The sequence below is a fragment of the Oncorhynchus keta genome, chromosome 14 (genome assembly GCF_023373465.1).
Source record: "Oncorhynchus keta strain PuntledgeMale-10-30-2019 chromosome 14, Oket_V2, whole genome shotgun sequence".
Lineage (NCBI taxonomy): Eukaryota > Metazoa > Chordata > Actinopteri > Salmoniformes > Salmonidae > Oncorhynchus > Oncorhynchus keta.
In genome coordinates this window covers 74,896,051-74,908,958 of record NC_068434.1, presented here as the reverse complement: position 1 = coordinate 74,908,958, position 12,908 = coordinate 74,896,051, and the positions used below count along the sequence as shown (strand labels likewise).

The following is a 12,908-nucleotide window of genomic DNA, read 5'->3' as shown; positions in this document are numbered from 1 at the left end:
TTAATACCAAGGTTCCACCGAGATTAACAGTTGCAATTGTGTCAATAGTTTTGTCTACAAGGATAAACGTCATTAACTTCTGGTTCATCCAGATAAAATAGGGCAACATTCAAAGCCATTTTTACAACTTGACAGTGTGAAATATTATATGTTCAACTCCCATGATCTAAACACAGAAAATAAAACCAACAAAATATCGAGCTTCGATCCTTTATCAATGTTATGGAATTAATAATGATCTTTCTACGTGATCGAGGGGGTGCCAACTTCAAAACAGATTCAGTCAGTATGTATTGACTATTGGAGAGCAGGAGGTGAGATGCAGAGTGTGGCCACTTCTTACCCAGAGAAGACCCACGGCCCATGCCTCCGAGGGGACTGGGGATGCCGCTCTTGGACAGGCTGTTGGGGCTGGTCTTGCTGCCTGTGAACAGGCTGTGTGTGGGGGACGTGGGGGACTTGACCAGCTCTGCCGTCTTGGGCCGGGCTGACAGGTTGAGAGGCTGCGTTCCCTCCTCCTTGTGGAGATGGGGTAAGGGAGCGGAGTGGAAGAGAGAGCGAGAGAGAGAGAGAGAGAGAGAGAGAGAGAGAGAGAGAGAGAGAGAGAGAGAGAGAGAGAGAGAGAGAGAGAGGAAGAGAGATAGATAGGAGAGAGAGTGGAAGAGGGAGAGAGAGAGAAGAGAAATAGATAGGAGAGAGAGTGGAAGAGGGAGAGAGAGATAGAAGAGAAATAGATAGGAGAGAGAGTGGAAGAGGGAGAGAGAGATAGAGAGTGGAAGAGGGAGGGAGAGAGAGATAGAAGAGAGATAGATAGGAGAGGGAGTGGAGGAGGGAGAGAGATAGAAGAGAGATAGATAAGAGAGAGAGTGGAAGAGGGAGAGAGATAGAAGAGAGATAGAGAGGGAGACACAGCGGGAGGGAGAGGAGACAGATGTGAATAAGGGCTCCTCCTATTGGAGGATGTGTGGGCTCCCAGACAACACTCTGCTTCTGGCTAATTACTAGCGCTCCTATCTGACCGTCCACTGCTCCCCCTCTCCCTCTCCCTTCCCCTTCTCTCCTCTCACCTCTTCTATCCTTCTCTACTCTCCCCCGCTTTTCCGCTCCTGTCCCCTCCTCTCTCATTCTCTCCCCTCCTCTCCTCATTCATCTGCTGGCACCATGCCATCATGGCTGTCCTCACAGTTGCTGAGCACCTTTGTTCACACTAATTAAATCCGATTTTGCCTCTCTGTACATCTTCATCTGTTCTCCCTCTTCTCTGGTCTAAGAATGAATAATAACCACATTACAGAGATACATGGTGATGATTAAAGATGGTTGTAAGTAACAGTCATCAAACGTCAGTTGCGTTATCTAATTCATTAAGTTGCTTTCCAATTTCCTTTCTCATTTGCCGATACTGGTGTTAGTCATTTGTTTCATGTAATACTGCATCCAACAGTGTGTAATAAATGTATAACTGGTTTAGAATGCATTCTTTGTAAAGTTGTGTGAGTTAATGTGAGATGTCAGGTCACAGGAGGACATGTCTGCTGGGCTGGTTGCAGTACAGCACAGAACAGCAGTACGGTGTGATTGAGGCTGATGGTGATCTGTGGTGTTCTCCAGGCCAGTGTCTAGGAGCTCTTGGAGAGGATACCTGCTACCTGACCGGATGGTAGTGTAGGTATTACACACGTACCAGTGGAGGAAAGTACCTGGGTGGGTCAAGGATAGCTCTACTGCCTCCTTATACATCTCTCTAGTGAAGTCTCTTCGCTGAGATTAGTCTGTATGCTGTTGTTAACAGTCTTTTTCAAAGCCCAAGTGTCTCCTTGTCCAAACATATGGCTGGCTCAGACACAGACTGCCTCAAGGCCTTGTTATTGCTGTGCCAATAACAGTTTGTCATCCAATGAAGCCAAAAGCTGACAAACAAAACTAACAGCAATCTAATTCTAACTAAAGATGAATACAGATGGGGCTTTGGGGACATATGTACTTTACATTAGTGTTTAATTATTGATAGTTCAAGCTCACAACCTTAGTGTTTAGACGTATGATAAATACCCATAGAGCCCATTCAGAACAGCAACACAATGTCACAATTTCTGAGTGAAAAGACCTGTAGGATCTGTTCGGTGCCTCTTATCTAACAAACAGCCTTGATGACATAGATCCTATAAAGTGACAGGGTTTAGGAGACAGCTTGATACAGGCCCATGGATGAGCTCCCAGGAGGCTGTGTGCCTGGGGTCATGGGGGAGGTGTGGTGGGGTTGTGGGGGAGGCCGTGTTTAGTTCCAGAGCTTGCATGCCGAAGAGAATACCAGAGAGAGAGAAAGAGCTGCCCTAATGTACCATTCAATTACATGATTTAAGTCCCTTCACTATAGTGATATTAAGCTAAACTTTTCCAAATGGAGGCATGTTTCTGATTATGGCCTCGCATGGTGAGAGGATGATGTATCTACTCTATGCTCCATACGGAGGTCTGGTGGATCCAGGCCATGCAGTAGCAGACCCTGCTCTCGGGTTTATTTACAAGACAATAAGAGTCATCAATCCTTCCTTTTCCCATCACTTTTTAAACTGCATTTACATACGAGTGATTCTCTCTCTGTTCTAATGGTTTTGTTCCGTCATAATAAAAAAGGTTCTTCTGTTCCTTGTGATCTGAAACCATGTGTTCCACAAATTCTCTCACTTAGAGCGCCCACAGCCATAGCAACCATGTCCACAGAGTTCTGGTTGAGAGAGAGTGGGCCTTGTTAAAGGCCCACAGATTGATGGGCCGGTAAGAAGTTTGTCCCAGTATTAGCACAGAACACAGAACAGCAGCACCACTACCACTACTACCACTCATTTACTGAGTTATCAGCAGGCTGGGTCAAGAACCACTCTAGTACTTAGGCGGTGGGCTGTAGGTGGGTGAAGTGAGGGGTGAGAGGCAGGGCCTACCTTGACTTGAGTGATAGGGCTGGAGGATCTCTTGTCGTTCTTCAGGCCGGAGGGGGAGATGGGCCCGCTGTTGTTGGGAGGCTGGGGGAGTGGCGGCATCTTGGCTCCAGGAGAGACCTGCATGCTGGCAAGCTGGGCGGCATACAGTTGCTGTAGAGAGGAGAGGGAGGAAACCCACAAGTCATTAACATCCAAAGCCAGACACCATTCAAAGCTTTTTCTCTTTCTCTCTTTTCCTCTCTTTCTCTCTCTGTCTCTCTTGCTCTCTGTCTCTCTCCTCTTTCTCTCTCTGTCTCTCTTGCTCTCTGTCTCTCTCTGTCTCTCTTGCTCTCTGTCTCTCTCTCACTCTCTGTGTCTCATTCACGTCTTCCTCTCTTTCCATGCCTGGCAGAGAACCTCCATCAAAGGTCTTTACTGTATATCAAAGCTTGAATCCAGGGAGAGACAGCAGCCTTAAAAACCACACAGCCATGGCTCTCATTCAGCACACTTGGAGCGCTCTTTTTCCACTCATCACAGAGAGAAGTTTTCAGACTCAACAGGAGAGAGACTGTTCTGCTTTCCCTCCACAGTAGAGAGGTTTCTGTTGGGCTTTCTGGTCTGTAATAGGACACTACTACACAGCCACCTGAGCTGGCCCTCTATACGCCTGGCATCCCACACGGTTAGAAAACCAAACCCAGTTGGACTCCCATCACAGAACACATTAAACACATACATTATTAAGGCCCCATCCTGCCTGCTGCACAAAGACCATTGATGTCATCATGCTTATTTTCCTTGGCGATAAATCAGTAACTTCACTAACCAGTGGTGACTTACCACTCAGACGTGTGGTTTTGATGACTGGCTAAGCATTTAATGACAATCACGTTTCCACACTGAAAAGCGGTTGAACTCTGTATAATATTATATGTGTCTACTGCTGTCCTGATTACCTGGCAGGCGCTTAGTGAACAGGTTATTAAGCATACTGATATGGCTTTTGAAAACATATTTAAAATAACAGTTGTCAGACACACATCACAGAAAACGGTTTTGGGTCACAAACCGATAAACATCATAATTTAAATAAACTTAAGATATAAGGAAGGCAGATTGTCTATCATTGATGAAAGCTGGCGGCTTTAGTGATGCCTGTTAAAACATCTAGGCACTATGAACTAGAGGTCGACCGATTATGATTTTTCAACGTCGATACCGATTATTGGAGGACCAAAAAAAAGACGGTACCCATTAATCGGCAGATTTTTTAATATAGTATATATTTGAAATAATGACAATTACAACAATACTGAATGAACGCTTTTATTTTAACTTAATATAATAAATAAATAAAATCTATTTAGTCTCAAATAAATAATAAAACTTGCTCAATTTGGTTTAAATAATGCAAAAACACAGTGTTGAAGAAGAAGGTAAAAGTGCAATATGTGCCATGTAAAAAAGCTAACGTTTAAGTTCCTTGCTCAGAACATATGAATGCTGGTGGTTCAATATTCCCAGTTCTTCAATATTCCCAGTTAAGAAGTTTTAGGTTGTAGTTATTATTGGATTTATGATGCGTCGACTATTTCTCTCTATACCATTTGTATTTCATATACCTTTGACTATTGGATGTAGGACTATAGTATTACCAGCCTAATCTCTGGAGTTGATAGGCTTGAAGTCATAAACAGCACTGTTCTTCAAGCATTGCTAAGAGCTGCTGGCAAACGCAGTAAAGTTGGATTTATGATGCGTCGACTATTTCTCTCTATACCATTTGTATTTCATATACCTTTGACTATTGGATGTAGGACTATAGTATTACCAGCCTAATCTCTGGAGTTGATAGGCTTGAAGTCATAAACAGCACTGTTCTTCAAGCATTGCTAAGAGCTGCTGGCAAACGCAGTAAAGTTTGAATGAATGCTTATGAGCCTGCAGCTGCCTACCACCACTCAGTCAGACTGCTCTATCAAATATCAAATCATAGGGTGGCGCAGTGGTCTAGAGCACTGCACTGCAGCGCTAGCTGTGCCACCAGAGCCCCTGGGTTCGCGCCCAGGCTCTGTCACAGCCGGCCGCGACCGGGAGGTCTGTGGGGCGACGCACAATTGGCCTAGCGTCGTCTGGGTTAGGGAGGGTTTGGCCGGTAGGGATATCCTTGTCTCATTACGCACCAGCGACTCCTGTGGCAGGCCGGGTGCAGTGCACGCTAATCAAGGTCACCAGGTGCACAGTGTTTCCTCTGATACATTGGTGCGGCTGGCTTCCGGGTTGGATGCGTGCTGTTTTAAGAAGCAGTGCGTCTTGGTTGGTTGGGTTGTGTTTCGGAGGACACATGACTTTCGACCTTTGTCTCTCCCGAGCCCGGACAGGAGTTGTAAGGATGAGACAAGATAGTAGCTACTAACAATTGGACACCACGAAATTGGGGGTAAAATGTAAAAAATAATAATAATCGAATCATAGATTTAATTATAATATAATAAACACACAGAAATACGAGCCTTTGGTCATTAATATGGTCAAATCCGGAAACTATTATTTTGAAAAAAAAACTTTTTTTTCTTAGTGAAATACGGAACATATTTTATCGAACGGGTGGCAACCCTAAGTCTAAATATTGCTGTTATATTGAACAACTTTCGATCTTATGTCATAATTATGTAAAATTCTGTCAAATAAGTTTGCAACGAGCCAGGTGGCCCAAACTGTTGCATATACCCTGACTCTGCTTGCACTGAACGCAAGAGAAGTGACACAATTTCCCTAGTTAATATTGCCTACTAACATACATTTCTTTTAACTAAATATGCAGGTTTAAAAATATATACTTCTGTGTATTGATTTTAAGAAAGTGATTGATGTTTATGGTTAGGTACAGTCGTGCAAGATTGCAATGCGCTTTTGTAAAATCATCATCCGTTTGGCAAAGTTGAAGTAGGCTGTGATTCGATGATAAGTTAACAGGCACCGAATGGATTATATGCAACGCAGGACAAGCTCGTTAACCGAGTAATATCATCAACCACGTGTAGTTAACTAGTGATTATGCAAAGATTGTTTTTTATAAGATAAGTTTAATGCTAGCTAGCAGCTTACCTTGGCTCCTTGCTGCATTTGCGTAACAGGTGGTCAGCCTGCCAAAAAGTCTCCTCGTGGAGACAATGTAATCGGCCATAATCGGTGTCCAAAAAAGGCAGATTACGGATTTTTATGAAAACTTGAAATCGGCCGACCTCTACTATGTGAGTTATAAATCATGGTTATCTAATAACATTCAAATACAAATCTGACTTTCCACTATTTTCCAGTCAGTTTGAACACAGCATAAAGAAGATTGTTTTATGATCAGATCTGGAGTTGATTATGTTTTTGTACTGACCCCTCTCAAAGAGACCACTAAGACTCACTCCCTATGTTGTCAGCGCTACTGTTTGCCCCAGGCTATTATTGATTGGCCAACAGGTAAGTGGTTCAATTGGCTTTTGTCCCTTGCTGTAAGTGGCAGGGGTCTGTCAACTAGGACTGCTGTCTCAGAGTGAGGGCTAGGTAGTGTACCATATGTACAATCATTCACAGCTCCAGACCAGACAGACAACACCTCATCACTCCTTTCTGGTTCAGAGTAGGTAAGCCGCTCTGTTTCTATGTTATTCAAACGGATGGCGTTGTCAAGGGGAATTTACTTTCTGTTCGGTATCACCAATCAGCATGCCCCGTCTCATTTCCTGGTTTGCCGGGGCCCCATACAGACTCCATTTGTCTGGATGGAAAATGTGGCACAGCCCTGGTGGCCTGTGTGCCCCACCCTCCATAGTGCAGACGCAGACTAAAGCCAAACAAAGCACTTTGTGTCCTGCTCACATATCTCCAGATATAAACATGTATACTCTCCTGGACCAAACTTTATCGCCGCCACATACACGGCACACAAAAGGTTCATTCTTCTGGGGGACCCGAGGCGAACAACAGCACATGGGCAACGGAAATGACCGACTGATTATGTTCCCACAATGATAGCGCTGCCCCCGCCTCACACACAAACAGCCTTTTGTCTTCAAGGGGCCACAGAAATGGACACAACTCTACCCCCCACCCCAAATCCATCTCACTAATACAACGTTGAGTTAGTTTGAGCATTTTGGGTTATGGTGACATAGTTGAGTTAGTTTGAGCATTTTGGGTTAGGGTGACATAGTTGTTTGCAGAGGAGTTGAGCATGGTCCTCGTTGAGCTGCCTGACTATGTCTCTAGGCTCCACGTGAGGCTCCAGTCTGTGTAGGAGCGGAAGCCAAGTCTGTTGGACAGATGTTTTTTAACAGAGCTGTAGATGGGCAAAGCCCCTGACCTCGAGTGGGAAGAACTTTATTGTTCCGGAAAAAGAGCATAATTGGGTTTTGCTTCAAATTAGAGGCAGTCAGCCTGGCTTTTGTGAGGCCTGATTAGCAGGACGTAGCCATGGGGGGAGGAGCTGCAGCACTACCCAGCACAGGCAGACTCCAGGAGGTAAGAAACAATAAACACAATCAGGAGAGCAGGAAGACATGCAGGAGGGAGGTGTGACACGACACACAGTCCACCACTAACTAAACCATGCACCGCTCAAGGACAGAGAGGAGGTAGAGCAGCGGAGGGCTGCCACGTCTCCGGTGCATTTCAGCCTAGTTGTGTAAAAAGGTACGTGTTAACTAACTGTGTACTAGGTGAAACAGAGGGGTGTGAGTTTGAGGGAGAGAGAGGGAGAGATGGAGACAGGAGACTGACTGACTGACACTGTCTCTGGCCAGGGCACATGTTCCAGTCCCCTAACTGAAGAACATCTGCCTTCCCCATGCCCCACACATCTGCCTTCCCCATGCCCACACATACTCCCTTCCCCATGCCCACACATACTCCCTTCCCCATGCCCCATGCCCCCCTTCATCTTGCAGGGCTGCCACGGCAGAAGGTGCCTGTTGGTAATGAGGGTCACACTGAAAGTCAATAGTAAGACAGTGATCATGGGCTGGGGAAGGGGCAGAGGCTGGGGACTGGGAAGAGCTGGCTTGGTGCCCCAGGCCCACTATGGCCAGCATGCAGCAGGTGGAGTCCTGAGTGGTCTCTGCTCTCTGCTCTCATCATCAGCAGTAGTGGTTTCACCCTGCACTCTCCTATATCCAAAAAAACAAACTACTCCCAAGCACTAAAACGCTTGACTTCACTGTCCTTACCAATTAAAATGGAAACGGCTATTGAGGGTAGGACTATGCCAGTGTTTGTGTTGAGAGAGCGAGAGAGAGAGAGAGAGAGAGAGAGAGAGAGAGAGAGAGAGAGAGATAGATAGATAGATAGAGAGAGAGAGAGAGAGAGAGAGAGAGAGAGAGAGAGAGAGAGAGAGAGAGAGAGAGAGAGAGAGAGAGAGAGAGATAGTGTAAGAGTGAGAGAGGAAAAGAGAGAGAGAGAGGAAAAGAGAGAGAAAATGGGGGTGAATAATGACTACTTTTAACACAACAAGTTACGTCTATGATAAATGTCATGTTATGGTTTCAGTGCTATATACTATAAATCATTGGGGCTGGTAAAGTTTCCTGTTTCTCTGGATGTTTGACATTATACTCCCTCAGCCCTCCCCCTCCCCCATGACTCTGCTGGGCAGGCAGGCAGGGGCAGGCAGGCAGGCAGGCAGGCAGGCAGGCAGGCAGGCACAGAGGTCCTGCTGCCTGGGTTCTCCTGGGGATGATGCTATTTCTGCCAGAACACAGAAACATGAACGAAAACTGAACAAAGCCTATGTGTTGACTCCTACAGTATCCCCTTCCTCACAGAAAACAGCTAAAACACACACACACAAACACACACACACACCCTTCCTGTGACCCCGTCCCTCCCTCCTTCTCTCCCTCCTTCCCTTCCTCCCTCCCCCCGTCTCTCCCAAAAGAGCAGAGCACATCTCAGTGAGCATGGATTCCAAATGAGCGCGCCAGGCCCAAGGTCAGCTTGTTAGCCTCTAGTAATTAAAAACAAGCCCTCTGGAGGCGGCAGAGGTTAAACGAGGAGGTTCACTTTTCTGCCTGCGACAACATTATACTGAGATTACACACTCCACTGATGTTGGACATCTCAGCACATGTCCAGACCATGCGCCCAGCATATTAAACTCAACTGAGGCTATTTAGATATAGTATAAGGCATATATATAAAAGGCAATAGATCAATTACCCATTTTTATGTATAAGGAAAACTCATTATTTTGCCTCTTGGATAAACCAGTCCATTCGGAACAAAATAATGATTGTCAATCCCAATTAATTAGATTTGTGTTGTTTCAGCCTGGTATTCGTTAAGTTTCCACACTTTTAATTTGGTGTTAAACGAAAAGGAAAAGCAACAACTAGAGAGGAGCACTGATAACAGGCAGAGGAGGTTCAGTACGTAGGTTCTGCAATTTGTGAACTTGGGGCAGAGGAGGGAGAGCGAGGGGGATGAGAATTGGGCTTTGGGGGAAAAACAGGGAGGGAAAAAAACATTTCTCAGAAAAACAAGCTGTAGAATCTTGTTTGTTCTTAAAGAGAAGGGCCAAAGCTCAGTGACAGATGCTGTAAAATACAGTGGCAGATTTGGAAAGCCTTCCTGCTCCCAGCCATTATGGTGCATTACACACTTACAACAACTGAGGCCTCAGATTCAACTGACTCTGACGCAACAGACACACTGAAAAACATCTCTGCGGAGTATAAATGACTGAAAGAAGACACAGCTATTCTATACATCACGGCACTGTGTGTGTGATGTCTGTCCGCTGTTTGAGGCAGTGGGTGTTCTCTCTCTCTCTCTCTCTCTCTCTCTCTCTCTCTCTCTCTCTCTCTCTCTCATTCTCTCTCTCTCTCTCTCTCTCTCTCTCTCTCTATCGCTCTCTCTCTCTCTCTCTCTCTCTCTCTCTCTCTCTCTCTCTCTCTCTCTCATTCTCTCTCTCTCTCTCTCTTTCTCTCTCTCTCTCTCTCTCTCTCTCTCTCTCTCTCTCTCTCTCTCTCTCTCTCTCTCTCTCTCTCATTCTCTCTCTCTCTCTCAGTCACCTCTGCCTTGCCTCTGCTGAGCAGTGAGGTGGACATGAGGGCATTAATCGTGCTCCGGTGCACCCCGCCGTTTAAAAGGCAGCGCAGCGCCAGCCCCGTTTGCCACAAGGCTTGTACAGGCTCATTGCCCAGGGCGACCAGGCAGGCTGACCCAGGCCAGGCCCAGATGTCAAGAGTGGAGCCAGGCGTCCTGGTGCACTGTGCCGATGCTTTCCAGTATGGTCCAACATCTGTCTCATCTGCTGGCACCCAACCTGCTCCCCTGCTCTACCCCTCCTCTTTCTCTCTTTCTCTCTCTTTCCAGCCTGCCTCACTCTAATACACACACACAACTGCACACACTCTCAACAACACAATCCTTCTCATCTTGGATCTAACTATCCCAGCCTAGCACTGTGTGGGTTCTTCAGGCCCAAAGCTCCTAGTCATCAGTCAGGCCCCTGAGCCAGCCCTCACATTCAGCGCCTCTCACTGCATTATCCACACTCTGTCCATCTGTCCCTCTGTTCACTAAATAGTCTATCCAGCTGCTCACCTAGCCTTCCCATTAGCTCTCCTCCTCTCCACACACAGCTAGCACTGCTCTGGGTTACCTTCAAAGACCACACTCCTCTCTTTTCCTCTCCTCACAAACAGAGAACCAGCTGCTCTCTCTCTCTCTCTCTCTCTCTCTCTCTCTCTCTGTCTGTCTGTCTGTCTCAGTTCTCTCTCTTTAAACTCAAAGTGAAAAGCGCTTCACTTGTTGTTGGTGATGGCAGAGGTCCCAGTCTCTCCACACATCCGGAGTACACATGCATTTGCCTCCAAACAAAAGATAATACCAGGTTTCCTGCTCTCCCTCTCTGTCTGGGAGTCTTTGAGACTCTGAGTCCTCCCTGTCACTCCAGCCGTCTCAGCCACTGAGTGCCCTTCACACGCATCTCTCTCTGCTCAGATCTGGTCTTCTTGTCATTGTAGAACGTGGGCTGCTGCTTTTCATGTGTTTATGACAGCGAGGCTGGAGCAGGTTTAGCATGGGGCCTGAGTGATACCATTTCCACTGTGATGGATGGTAATTGCAGTGTAAAGTCACCACTCAAGCAATTTAACATCCAATATTTTAAAGCTTAAGGATGTGGCGGCCTGTGTAATTTGGGGAAGAAAAGGAGCAGGAGTGACACACAGAAAGAGCATAAGAAAAGACATGAGAGAAAGAAAGAGGGTAATATACAAAGTAGGAGATGGAGGAGAAAGCAGGGAGATATAGATGAGAGAAAGGGATAGAGCGAGACTGAGGGGCAGAGAGATAGGGAGAAAATTTGAGATTTGACAGAGTGAAAGCAGAGGCTCCTATTTGCTGCTCTCTCTGATCCTCTATAGAGAGGACACAGATGTTCCGCTTCATCCAATGATGATTTCTCTAAAACTGCTTAAACCCCAAAGTCTGGCTCCAATGATAAAAAACAGTCCTGTCTAAAGTTCCCTCCTGTTTATCACCCTGGTAAAAGGGCCCAACAATATATCAGGCCTACATCAGCTTTAAGGAAATTGTTTTTCACAGGGCAATTTATGGGAGAGGGGATAGTGTACAAACAACAAATTAAGTGCAACTCCAAATAGAAAATTATTTTGAGAAATTTAAGGAAATTCTTCTCTTGTTTTGTCCACTCAATTGAATATAGTGGGTGGCGGGACACATCGGGGGTACAATCTGAGCACAAATTCCCCTGTTAGGTGAGATGTGTCAGTTGTAATCAGGCCAGGACAGTCCAGGATGGAGCCATTGTTTCCTGCTTGTCCTGAGCTCATCCCAGGCCTGAGTGGACCCTAATGAAGAGGGGCACTCGGTCGGAGGGATAGTTTACACCTTCTCTCCTGTGACTCGTAGACGAGGGCCAATCAGTCAGGGAAGCACTGAGTGAAATTGCCCTGTGTACTGAAAATGCCTGGCGACAGCCTCTCCCTGCCAGCCACCATGGCCACGCCATCCCACCCTGTATTGACAAGCAAATTACACTCTCCAACACTCAAACGCACCGACCAAGATTCATTTACATCCATCAGCCCTAAACCTTTGTTACCATGGTTTTTTATGCCTGGAGAGAAAGGGCAGAGAGGAGGGGGAGTGAGAGGATCCTCCGCACAGGGCCCAGACTGTTATGACAGTGGAGATTGTGAGCGGGTGCGTGGCCAACATTAAGACTGACAGAGCGGCTAGCATCCCTGACTGGATGGCTGAGCACATTACCGCTGCTGCATTGTGGGAATTAATTCCTCCAATAAGATACTTTTTTAAGGTTCATATATTTCACAATCTAAACTGAGTAAATTGGTGAAAATTATACCTTGCCAGGCTGCTGACAGGGAGAGATATTTTAATTAGAAAGGCATGCTGAGCCAATGCCATGCAGGGGGAGGGTCCTCAGCCCAGGAAGTTGAAGGGGTTGCAGGTGAGGGGGGTTTGCAGAGTCTCAGTGCTTCCTGTCTGGTGATGTGTGAAAACCAAACTTAGTGATATGGTCATTACTGATGATCACACCCAGAACACACACACTTCTGTCTGACTGATCCTCCACAGGATCTCCTCGGCAATTAGCAGCACAGATGCTTTGTTAAAAGATTAGCATGTAGAATAAGAGCCTACACAGACTAGGAGAGACATCAGAAACACACTGCTGGAAAAAACATGATAACCCACTGGGCACAGACATTAGTTGAACGTCTAGTTTTGAGTTGTCAACTAATGTGAATTCAGTGTGAAAGCAACAAAAAATGTCACCATGTCATTGGATTTAGGTTAAAAGTTGGGTAAAAAAAATACCAAATGACCTTAAGTTGATGACTTCTTTCAAATCCAATCAGTTTTCCACATTGATTAAACATAATTTCCCAGTAGAAACTAACATCATAATGTGATGCTTCCTGTTCTTAGATGCACCGCTCA

General features: G+C 45.9%; 1 protein-coding gene across 15 annotated transcripts in view; it reads right to left on the bottom strand.

The window, feature by feature from the left end:
* LOC118373071 (transcription factor SOX-6-like) overlaps positions 1–12,908 on the bottom strand; it is a 227,102-nt gene that overhangs the window by 35,634 nt on the left and 178,560 nt on the right. For 14 of the 15 annotated variants that reach the window (XM_052462572.1, XM_052462570.1, XM_052462575.1 and 11 more), the window contains 2 exons: positions 2,943–3,092; positions 344–518 (listed from right to left, as the gene is read on the bottom strand). In XM_052462572.1, the coding sequence (XP_052318532.1) occupies positions 344–518; positions 2,943–3,092 (325 nt within the window). The remainder of the gene's footprint in view (positions 1–343; positions 519–2,942; positions 3,093–12,908) is intronic. The other variant, XM_052462566.1, reaches the window with a different exon arrangement.